At 40.3% G+C, this 20375-nt stretch overlaps 1 protein-coding gene across 2 annotated transcripts in view; it reads right to left on the bottom strand.

Moving 5' to 3' along the window:
- LOC139415131 (scavenger receptor class A member 5-like) overlaps positions 1 to 20375 on the bottom strand; it is a 72102-nt gene that overhangs the window by 3333 nt on the left and 48394 nt on the right. For both annotated transcript variants that reach the window (XM_071162980.1, XM_071162981.1), the window contains exons 7-8: positions 18233 to 18298; positions 6056 to 6244 (exon numbers count right to left, since the gene is read on the bottom strand). In XM_071162980.1, the coding sequence (XP_071019081.1) occupies positions 6056 to 6244; positions 18233 to 18298 (255 nt within the window). The remainder of the gene's footprint in view (positions 1 to 6055; positions 6245 to 18232; positions 18299 to 20375) is intronic.

Genomic DNA, 20375 nt, shown 5'->3' with positions numbered 1-20375 from the left:
CCAGTACTTACAGAAACATATGGTTTTCAACTGAGATTATAAAGGAGGGATTTAGAGGATTTTTTCAAAGACATTTTTCATATTTTTTTATTTCACCTTTATTTATTTAACCAGGTAGGCCAGTTAAGAACACGTTTTCATTTACAACTGCGACCTGGCCAAGATAAAGCAAAGCAGTGTGACAAAATCAAACAACACAGAGTTACACATAAACAAACGTACAGTTAATAACACAATAGAAATAATCTATGTACAGTGTGTGCAAATGTAGAAGAGTAAGGAGGTAGGCAATAAATAGGCCATAGAGGCAAAATAATTACAATTTAGCATTAATACTGGAGTGATAGATGTGCAGATGATGATGTGCAAGTTGAGATACTGGGGTGCAAAACAGCAAGTAATAATATGGGGGTGAGGTGTGCTATTTACAGATTGGCTATGTACAGTGATCGGTTAGCTGCTCTGATAGCTGATGTTAAAAAGAGAGTTGCATGGGGCCAGCCAAGTATCAGGCTCTGATGTTCTATTCTTTCTCTCAAATCATAGCCTTTATCTGAAGTGAAGAGACTGTGATAGCAGAGTCTGGCCATACTCAGGCTCCTCTCCTATCTCTCCTAGCCCCTCAGTCTGCTGAGTAATTCATCACACGAGTCTCCTCTGAGAGCTCTTGGAAGCGTTAATGTGAGGCAGATATCTGGCAGAGGGATGAGAGCACGCCGTGTCTCCACAAACACAGAAGTTCTGGAGACTGGAGCAAGCCTCTCCTTTCTCCCGTCCACAGGCATCAGCTAGGGTAGCTAAGCACCACCAGAGGGGACCTCTGGCATGGAACCTCTGTCTGAAACTGGGTTTATTGTTGTATCAATTACATTGAAGACAGAGCTGGGAGGCCGACAAACAAACATGACAACACCCCCCAGGGCCTGCTTCTTGATCCAAATAAAAATTATTTCAAGACCCAGTCAAGATCTCCGGGATGGCTTAATGAATTGTTGCTGTCTGAAGAATGATGTGCAAAATGAATGTACAATGTATAAAGGCACCTTAGGAATTCCATTGTTCATGATGAGTTTGGAGTTACAATGGTAGACTTGGGACAATGAATTCATCATGCGCTTTGAGAAGAAAGGTCACGTCATCAATCAGTATGTAAATCTGATGGGAATGCATTTGTGTGCTTGAGGGCTGGATGGTTTTACACTCTGTCTATTGTTCTACCACTGTGCTCTTTTTGGGATCTAAATTACTTTACTTGCTAAATAAGCAGGTTTGATAAGTTCACTAACATAATTCAAAGACATAGGATCTTAAATATATGCCTAACATAACCCAACTTGGTTTGATCTATAACAACAAGGTCTAATATACATGCAAGAAAACCGCACAGATAAACAGTATATCAAACCAATCCACATAATATATGTTTCTAAGATGCAATATGTCATATGAATGTCTCTGTCCCAACAAAGGTTCCCACAAAGTTACATTAGCATAAGCATGTCTGTCTTACTCCACATTTGAATCAGATTTCATCAGGGTTATATTTGAATGCTGACAAAATAACAAGCACAAAAAGCACAATATGGTTTTTATAAACCTGAATCAGACGTTCATTTATTTTACTCTATGATGAGAGTTTACAGCTATGCATGAGGGCTTCCTTCCATAGACCAATCAGAGGCTGTGTACGGGGTGAGAGGATTCATAGACAGACTTGATGAAAGACCATTAGAGGCCAATATAACATCAATATATCCTGCTCTAGTTGGAGCCAGCAGACTAGACCATCAAAACTATTTAACGTCAGTGCTGGTCTGATATAGCGTACAAATAGAAGTCTGTAATGAGAATTCTTTGTGTTGTTTGGTAGTAATGTCTCAATTTCAGCAATGTTATCTATCGTTGTGTGTCTTGGCTCCAAATAAGTAGTATCCCTAATGTTCAAATGAGTCCTGTCCCTCTCATGTTTAAGAACAGGATGTGTAAGTAAATATCATACCATATTGTTTTCCATATACTTTATGACCAACGGTATTGTCGAGGACGGACCACAATCACGAAGGCCTGGCCTATTGTCTATCTACTCTATTCGTTTGTTCACAGAAACATTTTGAACTTTAGGTGTGAGCAATATTTTCCCTTCGAATGTTGGCAAACACAGTGTGTATGATCAGAGTTCTGCTCAAAGGTCTTTCTACCACATTTAGCACCATAAAGTGACAGAGACTCCAAGTCGTAGCACAACCAACTACATTACATTGAATAACTGAAACATCTTGAGTGCAGCATGAACATGAAGGAAACTTCAAAAGAAAACTTAGCCTCACAAATGGGGTCTATGAAAGACACATTTACAATTGTTTCATTCGTCCTCAAATAACATACGCCCTCAAAAGCCAATGTGAATTATAATACATTTTAAAGCATGGCTCTTGGAATAAGTATTCCCAGAAACAAATAATATTAATACACCATAATATGTTGATTGGACCTAACAGAGGTGTGTGTGTGTGTGTGTGTGTGTGTGTGTGTGTGTGTGTGTGTGTGTGTGTGTGTGTGTGTGTGTGTGTGTGTGTGTGTGTGTGTGTGTGTGTGTGTGTGTGTGTGTGTGTGTGTGATGTAATGGTAGTTGTTGAAAAAAGGTCATAGAGGAAACAGATATTACCACTGGGACTTTTTTGATGGCATCTGGCTCCTATGATTTTTCCATATAAACTTATATGAATCTCAGTAGTATTCTACTGCTGTGTGCACTAATACCCACCATAAAAAAGTACAATTACAAAAACAAATGATAAAAATCATAATCCAACACCCTGAAACACATTTATCACAGTCTGTACTGTAGTTAGTTCCTAACTAGATGGAGATAAACTGCAAAGTGGCTTCCCAGCTAGCACATAATGTTCTGAGAACCATATGTTTCTTAGAGCTTGGTGAGAGTGTGGTTGTCCTATGGTTATTTTGCATACAACCTTCCCACAAGGTTCTGGGAATTGTGCAGGATAGTAGTTTGGCTTTGGAACATTTAAGGAACTTGACAAAATACCGTTATTTTCTTGGTATTTCATTACGTTAACAGAACGTTTCCGAAAAGTTTAAACATGTTTACATTGGATTACATTACAGTTCTATGAATGTTCTCCAACTGACTTGACATTGGGAATGTTCTCAAATAGTTCAGAGAACATTAAGAAACAATGTTCTCCTGTGGGAATTTCAATATTTAAGCATAATGTTTCCACCAGGTTTCCTCATGGTTCTATTTAAAATAATGTTCTCAAATAGTTCAGAGAACGTTAAGAAACAACATTCTCCTGTGGGAATTTCAATATTTTAAGCATAACGTTTCCACCAGGTTTCCTCGTGGTTCTATTTAAAGTAATGTTCCGTTCTCAATTTGTTCTGAGAACGTTAAGAAACAACGTTCTTCAATGGGAATTTCAGTATTTAGCATAATGTTTTCTGTCAGTTTCCTCATGGTTCTATTTTGAGTAATGTTCATGAACATTAAAAAACCTTTCTGTAAAATGTAAAAACCACAAGAAAACATTAGTAACGTTCAAGGAACGTTCTAAGAATGTTATTTAAAAACATATACATTCCTTTCTCAGCGTCAACAAAACTCTCTCTATTCTCTATCTTGTTAAGTGTGTTCAGGTCCACTAAATGACCCTGATCTGAATGAGAGCTTGTTTCCTATGAAATGGGGTCTGTTTGAATAGACTAAAATCAATTGCTTTGTATGAGTAAAAAAAACATGGCATGCTAGCCAGGGGTTGGAACTGTTTCTGGGAACAGAACAGAAAACCTGAAATGAACAAAAACATTTGATGAACAGAATCAGAAATGGGAACGAAAGTGATCTATACTGTTCCAGTACAGAACCATTATTTTAAAAGCATGGTAACTAGTTAATGCCATTGTTTTACGTTCCAGGCATATTGTTTTTGTCCCACAAATAACACAACAAGGTGCCTATGCCAAAGTCCTCACTCTGTCACTTAGAAACTTAGTCCAGTGTCTGCCTGCTAGCTGAAAATATTGGCCAGTACGTGTTGGCAACGTGCCCCTCCCCCTCCAAAGCTTAAGCTACTGTTGTAACGGCTGTCCTCTTCGTCTGAGGAGTAGGAAGGATCGGACTAATATGCGGCGTGGTAAGTGTTCATATTTATTAAACTCAGAACAAAATAAGACCAAAATAACAAACAAAAAATAGACCAACACGAAACAGTTCTGTCTGGTGCAAACACAGAGACAGAAAACAACTACCCACAACTCAAGGGCGAAACCAGGCTGCCTAAGTATGGTTCTCAATCAGAGACAACGATTGACAGCTGCCTCTGATTGGGAACCATACCAGACCAAACACATAGAAATACAAACCTAGAACAAAAACATAGAATACCCACCCACATCACACCCTGACCAAACTAAAAATAGAAACATACAAAGCAATCTACGGTCAGGGCGTGACAACTGTAGCCTACTGAAATTACAAGCGTGATTCAGAAATTAGGGAGAGCTGTATAATTTGAGAAGAATGGATCACCTTTTCCACTGCTAGTTACAGGCATTATAGTTATCACGTTTCCCATTGGATTTATTAACTGTTTTAAATTCTGGTGCCTCTCTGCACACACAAGGCAGTTAGCTAGCTAGCTCTCGGAAGTTCAAAGACATTCAAAGTTCCTCCATAGAAGCCTCTCCTCTGTAGGCCTAATTCAGATAATGCATGTCATAACAAGATACCCAGCACTTCAAGCCAAGCCTCCTCCTCCACTCTCTCACTCTCTCCTCACCTGCAAAATTTCAGTCGCATCTCGCTCACTACACTTGGTGGTCCATTGTGCATGTAAACAACTATAGCTTAGGCAGCTGATAGCACCCAGGCACTATCGGCTGCTTAGGCTAAAATAACTATAGCTTGCCCGCTCCATAGCAAGCTGCACAATCTGCACTGATTGGTGAAGTAATTTAATATCGAGCTAATGTAATTTAAAAAAAAATGATTTCAGAGGTTTAAAAAGGAACAGAAAGAACAATATAATTTTTGGCATTCGAACCAGTTCAAAACTTTATTTTGCAGGTCGGAACAGTGGAACACAACAAAAAGAAAAATGGTTTTGTTCAGAATGAAACTATGAGAAAATAATTTCTGTTACAACTCCTGATGCTAGCTCCATCCTGGTGGCACAGTGAGCTAATTCCATGGTTAGAGAACAGAAGATCAAAGGTTTGAATCTCACTGATGCCATGCCACAATAATAAAGAAATGTTTTTGCACGATTAATGCCTAATTCATTTCCATGTGTCCTATCTGTGTTTGGAGTTCAAAACAGTTAACCCAAACTAATCTAGCAGTGTTATAAAGTCTTATTGAAACAGTCAGTGAAAGTTTTTTAAGGAAGTTATTCAAAATTCTCAAAGTAACCTATCTTTTCCAATCTCAGAACGTTAATAAAACCTCAGAGGAAATCTTTCAGGGGACCATAGTAAAACGTTATCAGAACTTCCCTGCAACCTAAAAATGTACGTTCCAGGAACAGACAACATATTTACATCTGTTCTCAGAACGTTTAAAAACCTTAAGTTTTACCGTTCAGGAAATGTATGGCTTCGTTCTCAGAACTAATGGGAAACCAAAAATCTAAATAATTTTAGACCCAAAATCCAAATCATTTTTGACCCAAGCCACCCCGTGTACCCGGACTTTGAACTACTCCCCTCTGGATGCAGATATAGGGCACCCCTCGGCAGGAAAAACAAAGCTAGACAATCATTTGTGCCAGGTGTGATATCCCTCCGAAATAGCTCGGGCTGATGTTCCTATCGACTCAGTAAAGCCAGCAGGCTAGTTTCTTTTTATTGGTATGTACTGTAATTGTTATGAAAGTTGTATTGTCAATTTGTTTTGTACTTAAACGCCACTTTAAACGTGTACATGACACTGCAACAAAATTTCCCCATGGGGACAATGAAGTCAGTAAAGTAAAGTAAAGCTCAACTTACATTCCCACAACTTCAAAGGAACCAAAAGTGCTAGCTGGGTTACCTTGTCCAAACCGGCCTGTTTTATGGATCTCGAAGGCCCCTGTGTAGCCAAGCATCCTGCAGACCACGTCACCGTCCTTCTTGTCCCAGACGTCGTCACACACCGTTCCCCAGCGCCTCTCATGGAACACCTCCACTCTCCCCTCGTGAGGGCCTGATCCATTCACCAGTCTCACCAGTGTCTCGTCCACTGAAACATACACATGCACACGCACGCACACACACACACACACACACACACACACACACACACAGCAGGAGAGAGAGACATGGCTGGTGGTTAGACAAGGAATACTGAGGGGTTCATAGACCACAGATAAGGTTGAGATGGCTTGACTCAGTGTATTAGTTTTGTGCATTAATTTTGTTTGTAGACATCTTTCACCACACGTTGGTTTAATCACCAAAACACAACATAATTACATCTTGTAAATTTTTATTGTTTTGGTGCAATTTCCTCAAGTATGTTGTACATTTTCACAACTGTTAGTACAAAACTCAAAAAGCACTTGTTTCAAAACTTTAAGCACATTTTCAATTGATTAAGTATAACACACAAAATCATACAGTCACTTTTTCACCAAACTTAATCAGTGTTTCATCTAGAAATACATGTTTCACATTGCAATACATGTTCATATTAAGTAATTACCTTTCACAATGCAATTCTCACATGACTTTTGATATGATTCTTTTCTCTTTTGTTAAAGAGTACTATTACTTGTACTATTACTTAACCTAATTGCTCTTAATTGATGATCACCTAACCGTTTGGTAAACCTGTAGATTTAACATGCCAACTCGCTTGTCTAGTACAGATTATGAGAACTACATCATGAAAACGTATGTCTGATATCTTTTTGTATCCAAATCCGGCTTTAAACTTCTTCACAACAGTATCTCGGACCTGCCTGGTGTGTTCCTTGTTCTTCATGTTGCTCTCTGTAAATTAGAAACATAAATATGATCAACTGTATACTCAAAAGTACTGCTATGATGATGACTAATATGATTTAAATTCATAGTATATTGAACAAAAAATCTGATATTGACTAGTTCAGAGATGTACTGTATGTAACTAATCAAATTCAAATGCATTGTTTGTGTACACAGATTAGCAGATGTTACAGCAGGTGCAGTGACATGCTTATGTTTCTAGTTCCTACAGTGCAGTAATACAATATCAATACAATACATTACCAACACGCAAACAATCCAGAAAGTCCCACCCCCAAAAAATAAAGAAAAAATAAATGCAACCCCTATACAGTAAACATGTATCCAAAATTAAAACTGTACATTGAGAAGAACACATGTTGTGTTTTGGTGATTAAACCAATGTATTCATTATATTTCACATTAAATGTATATTTGGTGAGAGATGTCTACAAACAAAAAGAATGCACAATGAAAGGTTTTGAATGTAAGACTGGCTGTGTTACAAGTGTTACCAGTTTGGAGTTTAGAAAATTCAACACATACTTGTGAACATAGTACCAAAGCAAAAAATAAATATAACGGTAGTTATTTTAACAACCAGTTAATTGTCCTTTGAATGTAGTATGCTACAGTATTGTAAATTACAGTACATTACACTGTTTTCACATGAAGTATTACACTAGCACTACCCATAAAAAATGACTAAACATCACATTTCCATCATTTCTTTCACAATGTAATCAAAACAAAATAAATTAAAGAAAGAAAAATGGTTTAGCAGGCAGTAATTTGAGCCTTGTCTTGATCATTTGTCCATAGGTTTTCATCAAAGTCACAGAAAAATATGTTCATGCACGTGGGAAAAAAACTTTTGGCATTGTGAATCTAAGCCTAACATAGGTCTGGATTGAAATCATTGTATGCCTCATCCATGGCCTGAAGGAGGGTGGTTCGATGATGGGGATGGCAATCAATTGTGAAGCATTTTGTCTGTAATGTAATTTTCGTCATGTGTCGGTGTAACAGTATAACTTTAGACCGTCCCCTCGCCCATACCCGGGTGCGAACCAGGGACCCTCTGCACACATCAACAAGTAAGACTAGCTGTCACCACTGACTTCAGCTAATGGGTATCCTAATGTACATATACAAAAATATCATCCACCTGTATTGTAATCGTGTATTGTATTTTACAGTATTGCATTCTGGGGATTGTTGTGTTGTGCGTGAGCAAACGTGACTGGATGGCCAGCACTACAGTATTGTACTTACGTATGTATCGTAGTGATCCTGTATGTGGTTCAGTTCATAAGAGCATGGCACTAGCTAATTTCCTATAATTCTAACCATTTTTACCATGGCTTGGTTTCATTTGAAGCATCTTTTATACGTCTCTTGTTTGTATAAATTGCAAAGACTTTGGCAACTTTGTATTTGTAGTCAACTTTGTTCTGAAGTTATCGGCGGTCACAGAGAGACGGATAAATCATGTGATTCTATGATTAGCGGAGATATTCTGAGGGCGAAAAAGCATTTAACGATGAGCTTTTAATGATTTGATTAACTTTTATTTAACTAGTCAAATCAGTTAAGAACAAATTCTTATTTACAATGACGGCCTACCCCGGCCAAACCCTAACGCAGACGACGCTGGGCCAATTGTGCACCGCCCTATGGGACTCCAAATCACGGCCAGTTGTGATACAACCTGGAATCGAACCAGGGTTTGTAGTGACTCCTCTAGCACTGAGATGCAGTGTCTTAGACCACTGCGCCACTCGGGAGCCCACTTAACAGTTGTACGAATGGTCTGAGCCAGGCGTTGGATTATGAGCGTTTTCAAGTGCAACGTTAAATAACAATGATTTTGGGAATCATCTCAGACGTTTAACGATGCTCCTACGAAGGTTCTAACAATTAATTTAGTATTAAAATGCTTGTAGGAAACAGGGCCCAGCATGGTTATTGTCTTTAATTAGTGAACACATGCCTTTTTTCAATAAGTTTGTTTAAAGCATTGTTTGTCATTTTCATGTAGACTAATAAATCCATCTGATATGGAGCAACAAGCCAAACATCTTTAACTTTGTCAATTTTGTTATTTTTCCATTACTGTGAAAATAAAACAAAACAAAACCTCACTTTTAACAAGATTGAAGTGAAATTTGGCTTGTGGTCTTGTCGGGGCAGGAGAAGGCGTTGAAAACGATTAGTACCTCTCATTGAAAAATGTACTCTGACTCAACTAGCATTTATTTACCTTAATAAGAGATTAATAACGTCGGGCTCCAAATGGCTGAATATGAATCTGGAGGATAGACTCAAGAAGAACACAGGAACATCTCAATAATGTGTTGCAGATGTTGAGCTTGAGCTCTGCTCTACTCTTGGCCCGAGACACGCCGAGAATCTGGCAGATTGAAAACGTGTCTGCTACAGACATGTAGCCAGAACTTTCATTTTGCCATTAGGGATTACTCTGGTAACGGCTCAGGAAACTTCAATCTGTCTGGAGAAAAGCATATCCAAGTTATCTCTGATGGGGGTGTGATGAAGATAGGCCAGAGCCAGGGTCACATTGGCAGAGTAATTAACAGAGCAAAGCGGACAATGGTCTGTCTACAGTAGGGAGCAGAACTAACAAGGAGAAATCCAAGCACTTCTAAATGCCTAATCCAGCTCTATAGCCTACAAGGCCAAACCAGAGATACACATACCTTCTGTATTATCACTAAAATTAAATAGCCATACAGCTGTAGGTGTGTAACAGGGTTGTTATGTATTAAATGTTTATTTATTTTTATTGGTTGGTTCAAGTCAGATGTCAATAAGGTGTTATGTCATTGGCTAAACTTGCAGATAGGAGGAGATTGCGAACATCAATTCTACCCAGTCTGAAATTGACATACAAGAGGTAGGTCACTTTCTGAAATAGTGCATTCTATATACGTATTAACAATGTGTACGAGTTCACTATGCACATTTCCTGAAATATATACAGTGCAGTCGGAAAGTATTCAGACCCCTTGACTATTTCCACTTTGATACGTTACACCCTTATTCTAAAAAGGACAAAATAAAACAAATCCTCATCAATCTACACACGATACCCCATAATGACAAATGAAAACAGGTTTTTAGAAAACAGAAATATCTTATTTACATAAGTATTCAGACTCTTTACTAAGAGACTTGAATTTGAGCTCAGGTGCATGATTGGAGTCCACCTGTGGTAAATTTAAATTTATTGGACATGATTTTGAAAGGCACACACCTGTCTATATAAGGTCCCACAGTTGACAGTGCATGTCAGCAAAAACCAAGCCATACGGTCAAAGGAATTGTCCGTAGAGCTCTGAGACAGGATTGTGTCGAGGCACAGATCTGGGGAAGGGTACATTACTGCAGCATTGAAGGTCCCCAAGAAAACAGTGGCCTCCATAATTCTTAAATGGAAGAAGTTTGGAACCACCAAGACTCTTCTCGGGCAAACTGAGAAATCGTTGGAGAAGGGCCTTGGTCAGGGAGGTGACCTAGAACCCGATGGTCACTCTGACAGAGCTTCAGAATTCCTCTGTGGAGATGGGAGAGCCTTCCAGAAGGACAACCATCTCTGCAGCACTCCACCAATCAGGCCTTTATGGTAGAGTGGCCAGACGGAAGCCACTCCTCAGTAAAAGGCACATGACAGCCCACTTGGAGTTTGTCAAAAGGCACCTAAAGACCCTCAGACCATAAGAAACAAGATTCTCTGGTCTGATGAAACCAAGATAGAAACTGAATGCCAAGCATCACGTCTGGAGGAAACCTGGCACCATCCCTACGGTGAAGAATGATGGTGGCAGCATCATGCTGTGGGGATGTTTTTCAGCGGCAGGGACTGGGAGACTTCTTGTCAGGATCAAGCGAAAGATGAACAGAGCAAAGTACAGAGAGATCCTTGATGCAAACCTGCTCAAGAGCGCTCAGGACCACAGACTGGGGCGAAGGTTCCCCTTCCAAAAGGACAACAACCTTAAGCACACAGCCAAAACAATGCTGGAGTGGCTTCGGGACAAACTCTGAATGTCCTTGAGTGGCCCAGTCAGAACCCGGACTTGAACCCGATCGAACATCTCTGGAGAGAACTGAAAATAGCTGTGCAGCGACACTACCCATCCAACCTGATAGAGAGGATGTGCAGAGAAGAATGGGATAAACTTCCCAAATACAGGTGAGCCAAGCTTGTAGCATCATACCCAAGAAGACTTGAGACTGTAATCGCAGCCAAAGGTGCTTCAACAAAGTACTGAGTAAAGGGTCTGAATGCTTATGGAAATGTCATATTTCAGTTTGTTAAAATGTACTGGCAGCTTCATTAAATAGTACCTGCAAAACACCAGTCTCAACGTCAACAGCGGACAGTGAAGAGGCGACTCCGGGATGCTGGCCTTCTAGGCAGAGTTGCAAAGAAAAAGCCATACCTCAGACTGGCCAATAAAATATTAAGATGGGGAAAAGAACAGAGGAACTCTGCCTAGAAGGCCAGCATCACAGAGTCGCCTCTTTACTGTTGACGTTTTGCGGGTACTATTTAATGAAGCTGCCAGTTGAGGACTTGTGAGGCGTTTGTTTCTCAAACTAGACACTATAATGTACTTGTCCTCTTGCTCAGTTGTGCCCCGGGGCCTCCCACTCCTCTTTTTATTCTGGAGAGAGACAGTTTGCGCTTTTCAGGTTCTGTGAGTAGTACACAGCATTGTACCAGATCTTCAGTTTCTTGGCAATTTCTTGGACGGAATAGCATTAATTTCTCAGAACAAGAATAGACTGATGAATTTCAGAAGAAAGTTCTTAGTTTCTGGCCATGTTGAGCCTGTAATCGAACCCACAAATGCTGACGCTCCAGATACTCAACTAGTCTAAAGAAGGACGATTTTATTGCTTCTTTAATCAGGACAACAGTTTTCAGCTGTGCTAACATATTTGCAAAAGAGCTTTCTAATGATCAATTAACCTTTTAAAATGTAAAACTTGGATTGGCTAACACAACCTGCCATTGGAACACAGGAGTGATGGTTGCTGATAATGGGCCTCTGTACGCCTATGTAGATATTCCATTAAAAATCTGCAGTTTTCAGCTACAATAGTCATTTACAACATAAACAATGTCTACACTGTATTTTTGATCAATTTGATGTTATTTTAATGGACAAAACATTTGCTTTTCTTTCAAAAACAAGGACATTTCTAAGTGACCTCAAACTTTGGAACGGTAGTGTATATTTACAAAAAAAACAACATATATGGGGGTTTGGAAATTATGCATTGATAGAATATAAACTGTGCTGTAGCCTATTGCAGAATAAGGACAATTTAACAAACAATCTCCCATGTTGAGTTTGTCTACTTGGTCAAGCATTTACTCTATAAGTAATCTCTGATTGAGATCTGTATGTCTGAAAATCTCTTGTTAAACCCTTCAGGCTATCATTGAATACAGTTGAAGTCGGAAGTTTAGGTTGGAGTCGTTAAAACTCATTTTTCAACCACTCCACAAATTTCATGTTAACAAACTATAGTTTTGGCAAGTCGGTTAGGACATCTACTTTGTGCATGACACAAGTAATTTTTCCAACAATTGTTTACAGACAGATTATTTAACTTATAATTCACTGCATCACAATTCCAGTGGGTCAGAAGTTAACATACACTAAGTTGACTGTGCCTTTAAACAGCTTGGAAAATTCCAGAAAATGGATTTAGAAGCTTCTGATAGGCTAATTGACATCATTTTAGTCAATTGGAGGTGTAACTGCAGATGTATTTCAAGGCCTAGATTCAAACTCAGTGCCTCTTTGCTTGACATCATGGGAAAATCTAAAGAAATCAGCCAAGACCTCTGAATTTTTTTTTAGACCTCCAAGTCTGGTTCATCTTTGGGAGCAATTTCCAAACGCCTGAAGGTACAATGTTCATCTGTACAAACAATAGTACGCAAGTTTAAACACCATGGGACCACACAGCCATCATACCGCTCAGGAAGGAGACGTGTTCTGTCTCCTAGAGATTAACGTACTTTGGTGCGAAAAGTGAAAATCCGTCCCAGAACAACAGCAAAGGACCTTGTGAAGATGCTGGAGGAAACGGGTACAAAAGTATCTATATCCACAGTAAAACGAGCCCTATATCGACATAACCTGAAAAGCCGCTCAGCAAGGAAGAAGCCACTGCTCCAAAACCTCCATAGAAAAGCCAGACTACGGTTTGCAACTGCACATGGGGACAACGATCTTACTTTCTGGAGAAATGTCCTCTGATCTGATGAAACAAAAATAGAACTGTTTGGCCATAATGACCATCATTATGTTTAGAGTAAAAAGAGGGAGGTTTGCAAGCCGAAGAACAATATCCCAACCGTGAAGCACGGGGGTGGCAGCATCATGTTGCGGGAGTGCTTTGTTGCAGGAGGGACTGGTGCACTTCAAAATAGATGGCATCATGAGGGAGGGAAATTATAGGGATATATTGAAGCAACAACTCAAGACATCAGTCATGAAGTTAAAGCTTGATTGCAAATGGGTCATCCAAATGGACAATGACCCCAAGCACACTTCCAAAGTTGTTGCAAAATGGCTTAAGGACAACAAAGTCAAGGTATTGGAGCGGCCATCACAAAGCCCTGAACTCAATCCTATAGAAAATGTGTGGGCAGAACTGAAAAAGCGTGTGCGAGCAAGGAGGCGTACAAACCTGACTCAGTTACACCAGCTCTGCCAGGAGCTCTCAACTTATTGGGGGAAGCATGTGGAAGGCTACCTGAAACGTTTGACCCAAGTTAAACAATTTAAAGGCAATGCTACCAAATACTAATTGACTAAACTTCTGACCCACTGGGAATGTGATGAAAGGAATAAAAGCTGAAATAAATCATTATCTCTACTATTTTTCCTGACATTTCACATTCTTAAAATAAAGTGGTGATCCTAACTGACCTAAGACAGGGAATGTTTACCAGGATTAAGTGTCAGGAATTGTGAAAAACTGAGTTTAAATGTATTTGGCTAAGATGTATGTAAACTTCTGACTTCAACTGTAAATGTGTTTATCAGTTTACTAGTTAGGCAAACACAATCTGTGTTCAACCCCTGGATGGGCCCCTGCCTGTAGTCCTTAAGGGAGTTTCATATGCAAGACCTCACCTCCTAGAGATGGCTATCACAGGGTCCAGTCTATGAGCTATCGTAACTGCTCTGACGTTATCTCCTCTCAGGTCACCTCCACTGTATGTGTTTGTGCTGGACTGTTTTCTGCCTTGTACAAAGAGGGTTATGTGTGGGCAATGTCGTCATCCTCTTGTGCGTGTGTGTGTGTGTGTGTGTGTGTGTGTGTGTGTGTGTGTGTGTGTGTGTGTGTGTGTGTGTGTGTGTGTGCGCACGCCCCCCGAGACAGCAGGAGTCCCTTTCCCTCAGCACGCACACAGTGGGAGGCTGATCTGAAGGGCCTCCTGTCCCCCATAATGTGAGAGGAGAACAGATTTAGGAAGAATAGGAAGGAGAGGAAATGCTAGATCTAGCCAGGATGTCATATTACAGGTCCCCTGCACATAAAGCCCAATATTGGAGATCTTGAACCAAATAACTAATGAAAAACACATCTCAGCCAGGTACAGACCTACAGTGCCTTGCGAAAGTATTCGGCCCCCTTGAACTTTGCGACCTTTTGCCACATTTCAGGCTTCAAACATAAAGATATAAAACTGTATTTTTTGTGAAGAATCAACAACAAGTGGGACACAATCATGAAGTGGAACAACATTTATTGGATATTTCAAACTTTTTTAACAAATCAAAAACTGAAAAATTGGGCGTGCAAAATTATTCAGCCCCTTTACTTTCAGTGCAGCAAACTCTCTCCAGAAGTTCAGTGAGGATCTCTGAATGATCCAATGTTGACCTAAATGACTAATGATGATAAATACAATCCACCTGTGTGTAATCAAGTCTCCGTATAAATGCACCTGCACTGTGATAGTCTCAGAGGTCCGTTAAAAGCGCAGAGAGCAACATGAAGAACAAGGAACACACCAGGCAGGTCCGAGATACTGTTGTGAAGAAGTTTAAAGCCGGATTTGGATACAAAAAGATTTCCCAAGCTTTAAACAGCCCAAGGAGCACTGTGCAAGCGATAATATTGAAATGGAAGGAGTATCAGACCACTGCAAATCTACCAAGACCTGGCCGTCCTTCTAAACTTTCAGCTCATACAAGGAGAAGACTGATCAAAGATGCAGCCAAGAGGCCCATGATCACTCTGGATGAACTGCAGAGATCTACAGCTGAGGTGGGAGACTCTGTCCATAGGACAACAATCAGTCGTATATTGCACAAATCTGGCCTTTATGGAAGAGTGGCAAGAAGAAAGCCATTTCTTAAAGACATCCATAAAAAGTGTTGTTTAAAGTTTTCCACAAGCCACCTGGGAGACACACCAAACATGTGGAAGAAGGTGCTCTGGTCAGATGAAACCAAAATTGAACTTTTTGGCAACAATGCAAAACGTTATGTTTGGCGTAAAAGCAACACAGCTTAACACACCATCCCCTCTGTCAAACATGGTGGTGGCAGCATCATGGTTTGGCCTGCTTTTCTTCAGCAGGGACAGGGAAGATGGTTCAAATTGATGGGAAGATGGATGGAGCCAAATACAGGACCATTCTGGAAGAAAACCTGATGGAGTCTGCAAAAGACCTGAGACTGGGACGGAGATTTGTCTTCCAACAAGACAATGATCCAAAACATAAAGCAAAATCTACAATGGAATGTTTAAAAAATAAACATATCCAGGTGTTAGAATGGCCAAGTCAAAGTCCAGACCTGAATCCAATCGAGAATCTGTGGAAAGAACTGAAAATTGCTGTTCACAAATGCTCTCCATCCAACCTCACTGAGCTCGAGCTGTTTTGCAAGGAGGAATGGGAAAAAATTTCAGTCTCTCGATGTGCAAAACTGATAGAGACATACCCCAAGCGACTTACAGCTGTAATCGCAGCAAAAGGTGGCGCTACAAAGTATTAACTTAAAGGGGCTGAATAATTTTGCACGCCCAATTTTTCAGTTTTTGATTTGTTAAAAAAGTTTGAAATATCCAATAAATGTCGTTCCACTTCATGATTGTGTCCCACTTGTTGTTGATTCTTCACAAAAAAATACAGTTTTATATCTTTATGTTTGAAGCCTGAAATGTGGCAAAAGGTCGCAAAGTTCAAGGGGGCCGAATACTTTCGCAAGGCACTGTACCTACCATGAGGACAGCATGAGGCTGTGAGGCCTCATGAGGCTGTCATTAGAAATTCAGACAGAAATTTGTTAAGACTTTACTCGAGACATAATCATACATCCAACAGAAAACCTCTTAGCAGAGCCTGTTAAAGTCCAGCTAATTGATCAGACGACCGCATAATGAAAGCCAGTACTTCCCCTTTTCTAGCATCATGCTGCTGACATCTCTCTACAGTTTCACAACAAAACTATTTGTTCTAGAAAAAGAGCCAATTGGTTAAGTCCTAAGGGAAAGAGCACTTAAAACCATGCTGTCAATACCTTATAAAAACAGGCACATTGTCAAAAGTGCATTTGGCAGAATGGAAAACTGGCTCACTTTGAAATGCTGTATGTCATCAAAACTGCAATTTTAACTGGGTATTTTTCATCATTAAAATATACTCTGGGAAAAAAATATATCTAACTTGGTTTGTGCATGAAATGCATATAATCAGGGCATAAACAATAACAGAAGAAAAAGGACGTACAAAACTTCCACCAAATGCTCTACACCTTCCTCCTTACTCTTAGAGGAGAGGAAGGGAACCTTGATCTTAGAGCAACAGTTTACAACATCTGGCAGGGAACCGATGTTTGGCCCTTTGCAACAACATTTCTGGACTAATGAACTAAGACCATGCTGTGCATTTTGTGTGTGTGTGTGTGTGTGTGTGTGTGTGTGTGTGTGTGCGTGTGTGTGTGTGTAGGCAGACACTTCAAATGTGGAGACTGAAGCTTGTGGCTGTCCTGCAAAAATGATCTGTCAAAGCCAAGCTTACTCCAGTTTCTTTGGACTCTTGGGATATCATATCAAAGTTTGGTACCCCCATTCTGAGAGGTGTGAAGGTGAAAGGCAATGCTATGGCAGCAATTACCAAGCAAGCATTAAAGCACCTGACATTTTATAGCTTGTCAAGCTAGGGGCTTTAGGTCCAATTGCACCCCCAACCCTCAGTCCCAGCTCTCAGCACCACACTCAGTCCCAGCTCTCAGCCCCAACCCTCACCCCCAACTTTCAGCCACAACCCTCAGCCTTCTAGGATAATTTGTATTTATTTTTTATTTTACCTTTACTTAACTAGGCAAGTCAGTTAAGAACAAATTCTTATTTACAATGACGGCCTACCGGAGAACAGTTGGTTAACTGCCTTGTTCAGGGGCAGAACGACAGATTTTTACCTTATCAGCTCGGGGATTCAATCCAGCAACCGTTCAGTTACTGGCCCAATGCTCTAACCCCTAGGCTACCTGCCACCCCAAAAAAACATGGTTGTCAGTTGTGACATTGTAAACATCAAGCGAGATAGAGGATTAATGACCCAGGGGACTGGGGAGCGCGATCCCCAACTCAAAGAGCCCCACGGGTTCTGAGCTGTGACACACCTTCGTCTCACTACGGGAACCTACACATTGTGACACCACTGCTTCCCACCAACCACCAGCATTCCATGTACAAGTAGAGCAGAGATGTATGCCTGTTGTGATTCGGTCCATAAAATGGTCTATTTTTCTATTTGATCCTTTGGCATCCCTGTTTACAAGTGATGCGTGTGTGCCAGGTGAGAACCTACACCTACTCATGTAAATGAGTGATGAACACACTAGACTGACACCAGCATGTGACGTTAGCTCTGGTGCTGAGTTTTGAAATGTTTTTTTGATGGTGCAAACTGCATTCTAAAGCCAAACAGAAAGATAGCAGGCCTCAAAAGACACTCTGCACTCCTTCACCCCCTGAACAGCAGTAAACAATAATTGGTAGGTCAGTTAGGGTTCAATTCTGTAACCTACCTGTGTTTTACTACAACCTATTACAATAACCAATTTTACGATGCAGCAGTGTTACAGATATGTATGCAGATAACAATGGACCAACATCATTGAGAGGATGATGAGCATCAGCAATCCCATAACTCTTCACTATTCACTGGTCTCACCTGTTTTTTCACCACGGTCACCTCGGTCTCCCTTCTCGCCTTTCAGTCCTCTGTCTCCTCTGTTACCTTGGAAAGGACAGACAGACAACAAAACATTGTGTTACAGCCAGTGGAAACTTTAGGAGACGCACAGATGACTATTTCACTTTTCACACCTGTAACTACAAATTCAAACTGGAAATAAGTAAAACGGATGATCCTGTTGAACAAGATCAGTATTATGTTCCTAGAGAACCTTCCCACATGCTATTTCTCTTCTAAATATTGCCCTCTCACTCTGTCATGGTTGACTTTGTGTAGGTGGGCCTGGATTAGGCCTAAAGCTAGGCTATGGTTTGAGGTTTCCATATTGCCTTCCTGGAATACTTCTGAGCAGGGCCGCTGAAAAAAGTGTGGCAAGGTGGCATTTGCCATAGCTCTATTAGATCAGGTGTGGTAGTGCCACACCACTTTTGATTTAGTTTAATAAAATATATTGATGCAAAGCGTTAAAAAGAGGGGCAAATTTGCCTCATGATTTGTGCACAATTACTCTGTCCTTCACATCAGAGTGTTGATGCAAGTTCTTTGCGTGTCTTGACCAATCAGATTCACGGGAATTGGAGGTCGTGCACAAAACTCAAGGTGCGCTCTCCACTTTCCTGCGCTTTCTCTGTGTCTCTGTATAGGAAACCCCCTTCTTTAAAATATAATTCATATGAACAAGTACAAGTACAAGGTTGCTGAAGTTTGACAGGGTTTTCATCACCCCCAAGGCCAGTAGTTTTTCCAGGAGTTTTTTAAAACCTTGTGACCAGATCAGAAAAACTCTGGTCCCATCATAGCCCGTATTAAACCTTTTTACAACTGATTAATCACGTCATACCATATAAGGTCAGAGTTTTAACTGGTTAGGTTACTAGATCAGGAAAAACTACGGACCCAGATTTTTTTTCCCACCACACCACTCTGGGACCTGTGGTGCCACCTCCACTTGTGAGACAAGAATACTTGTGAGATTATCTTTTTTCCATGGTTGGGGGAACAAAGTAACTCTAAAATAGTCCACTGCACACCGAGAAGAAAGACAGCTGAACCAACCTCAGGTCTGATTTTAGACATCCCTCAACTCAATTTCCCTTTGGATACCTTATAATCTTGTAACGAGAACTGAAGACCCACAAACTAAATGTAAGCACCTTGTCATTAGACTTAACAATTATAGGACAACCTCCTTGTGAACTACAGTATCTTCAGCTTTTGCTGAAGTGGACTAGAAAAACAGCACAAAGAAAAATACAGTATAGACAGCAAATACAGTATAGTGAGGTGTATGTTTCTCCAAAAGTGAACATGAACACATATGTCCTTGATTCTCTGTGATCCGACATCCATGGTTGTGGACTATTGTTTTGTTTGTTGCTCTGCGCTCATCGTCTGAGGCAACTCATCTGTCTGTCTGTGGGTTGTATGCCATATTATGAAAGACAAAAAGGAGTCAAAGCAAAAGACAACATCAATTTAACGATTAAAGGATTTTATGAAAAATCGCTGGGGTTGAGAGGCTGAAAGCACAGTCGTCCTGCAGCTCCTCTTTCAGAGTGAGCAGAGAGACCTTTTATGGCGTCTTTCTGGCTTTACTACTTGAAGCCAGTTAACAGTCTTAGAAATGTTTTTAAAAGAAGATCCTCCTTGGATACATTTGTGTCCTGAAGAGGGCATCTGATGTTGATCTGATGAGGATCTGAGTGTGGGTGCAGGGACATTCTGGAGCCTGGCAGTTTCATCTGAAAGTCTTGATTGTTACAAGTGTGCTAGCACCATACATTTAATTTACTGTCTGAACTTGAGAGAGGCAGTGGGAAATGAAGTAATCAGTCAAATTCAATCTTTAATTCCACTAAATTAAGATTTGTTGTATTTTTATATGTACCAGAAGTTTATGTCTGTGATTATAGAGGACACCACACAATAAGACAAAAATGAGCATTATGGTACTGTCAACTTTTTTGGTAGAATATTCATAAAAATAACAAACTCTGGATATGCCTTTGATGGAATATTAAAATTCCGACCACTCAGTTCTGTGGGAACATCTCTCCGTAACTACAAGTTTTGAACCACAAGGTGTGGTTATGAGCTGTTACTGTAATAAAGTGACTGT

This window comes from Oncorhynchus clarkii, chromosome 8 (genome assembly GCF_045791955.1).
Source record: "Oncorhynchus clarkii lewisi isolate Uvic-CL-2024 chromosome 8, UVic_Ocla_1.0, whole genome shotgun sequence".
Taxonomy (NCBI): Eukaryota; Metazoa; Chordata; class Actinopteri; order Salmoniformes; family Salmonidae; genus Oncorhynchus; species Oncorhynchus clarkii.
Note: the sequence above shows the minus strand (reverse complement) of the source record. Positions and strands in the feature narration are given on the sequence as shown.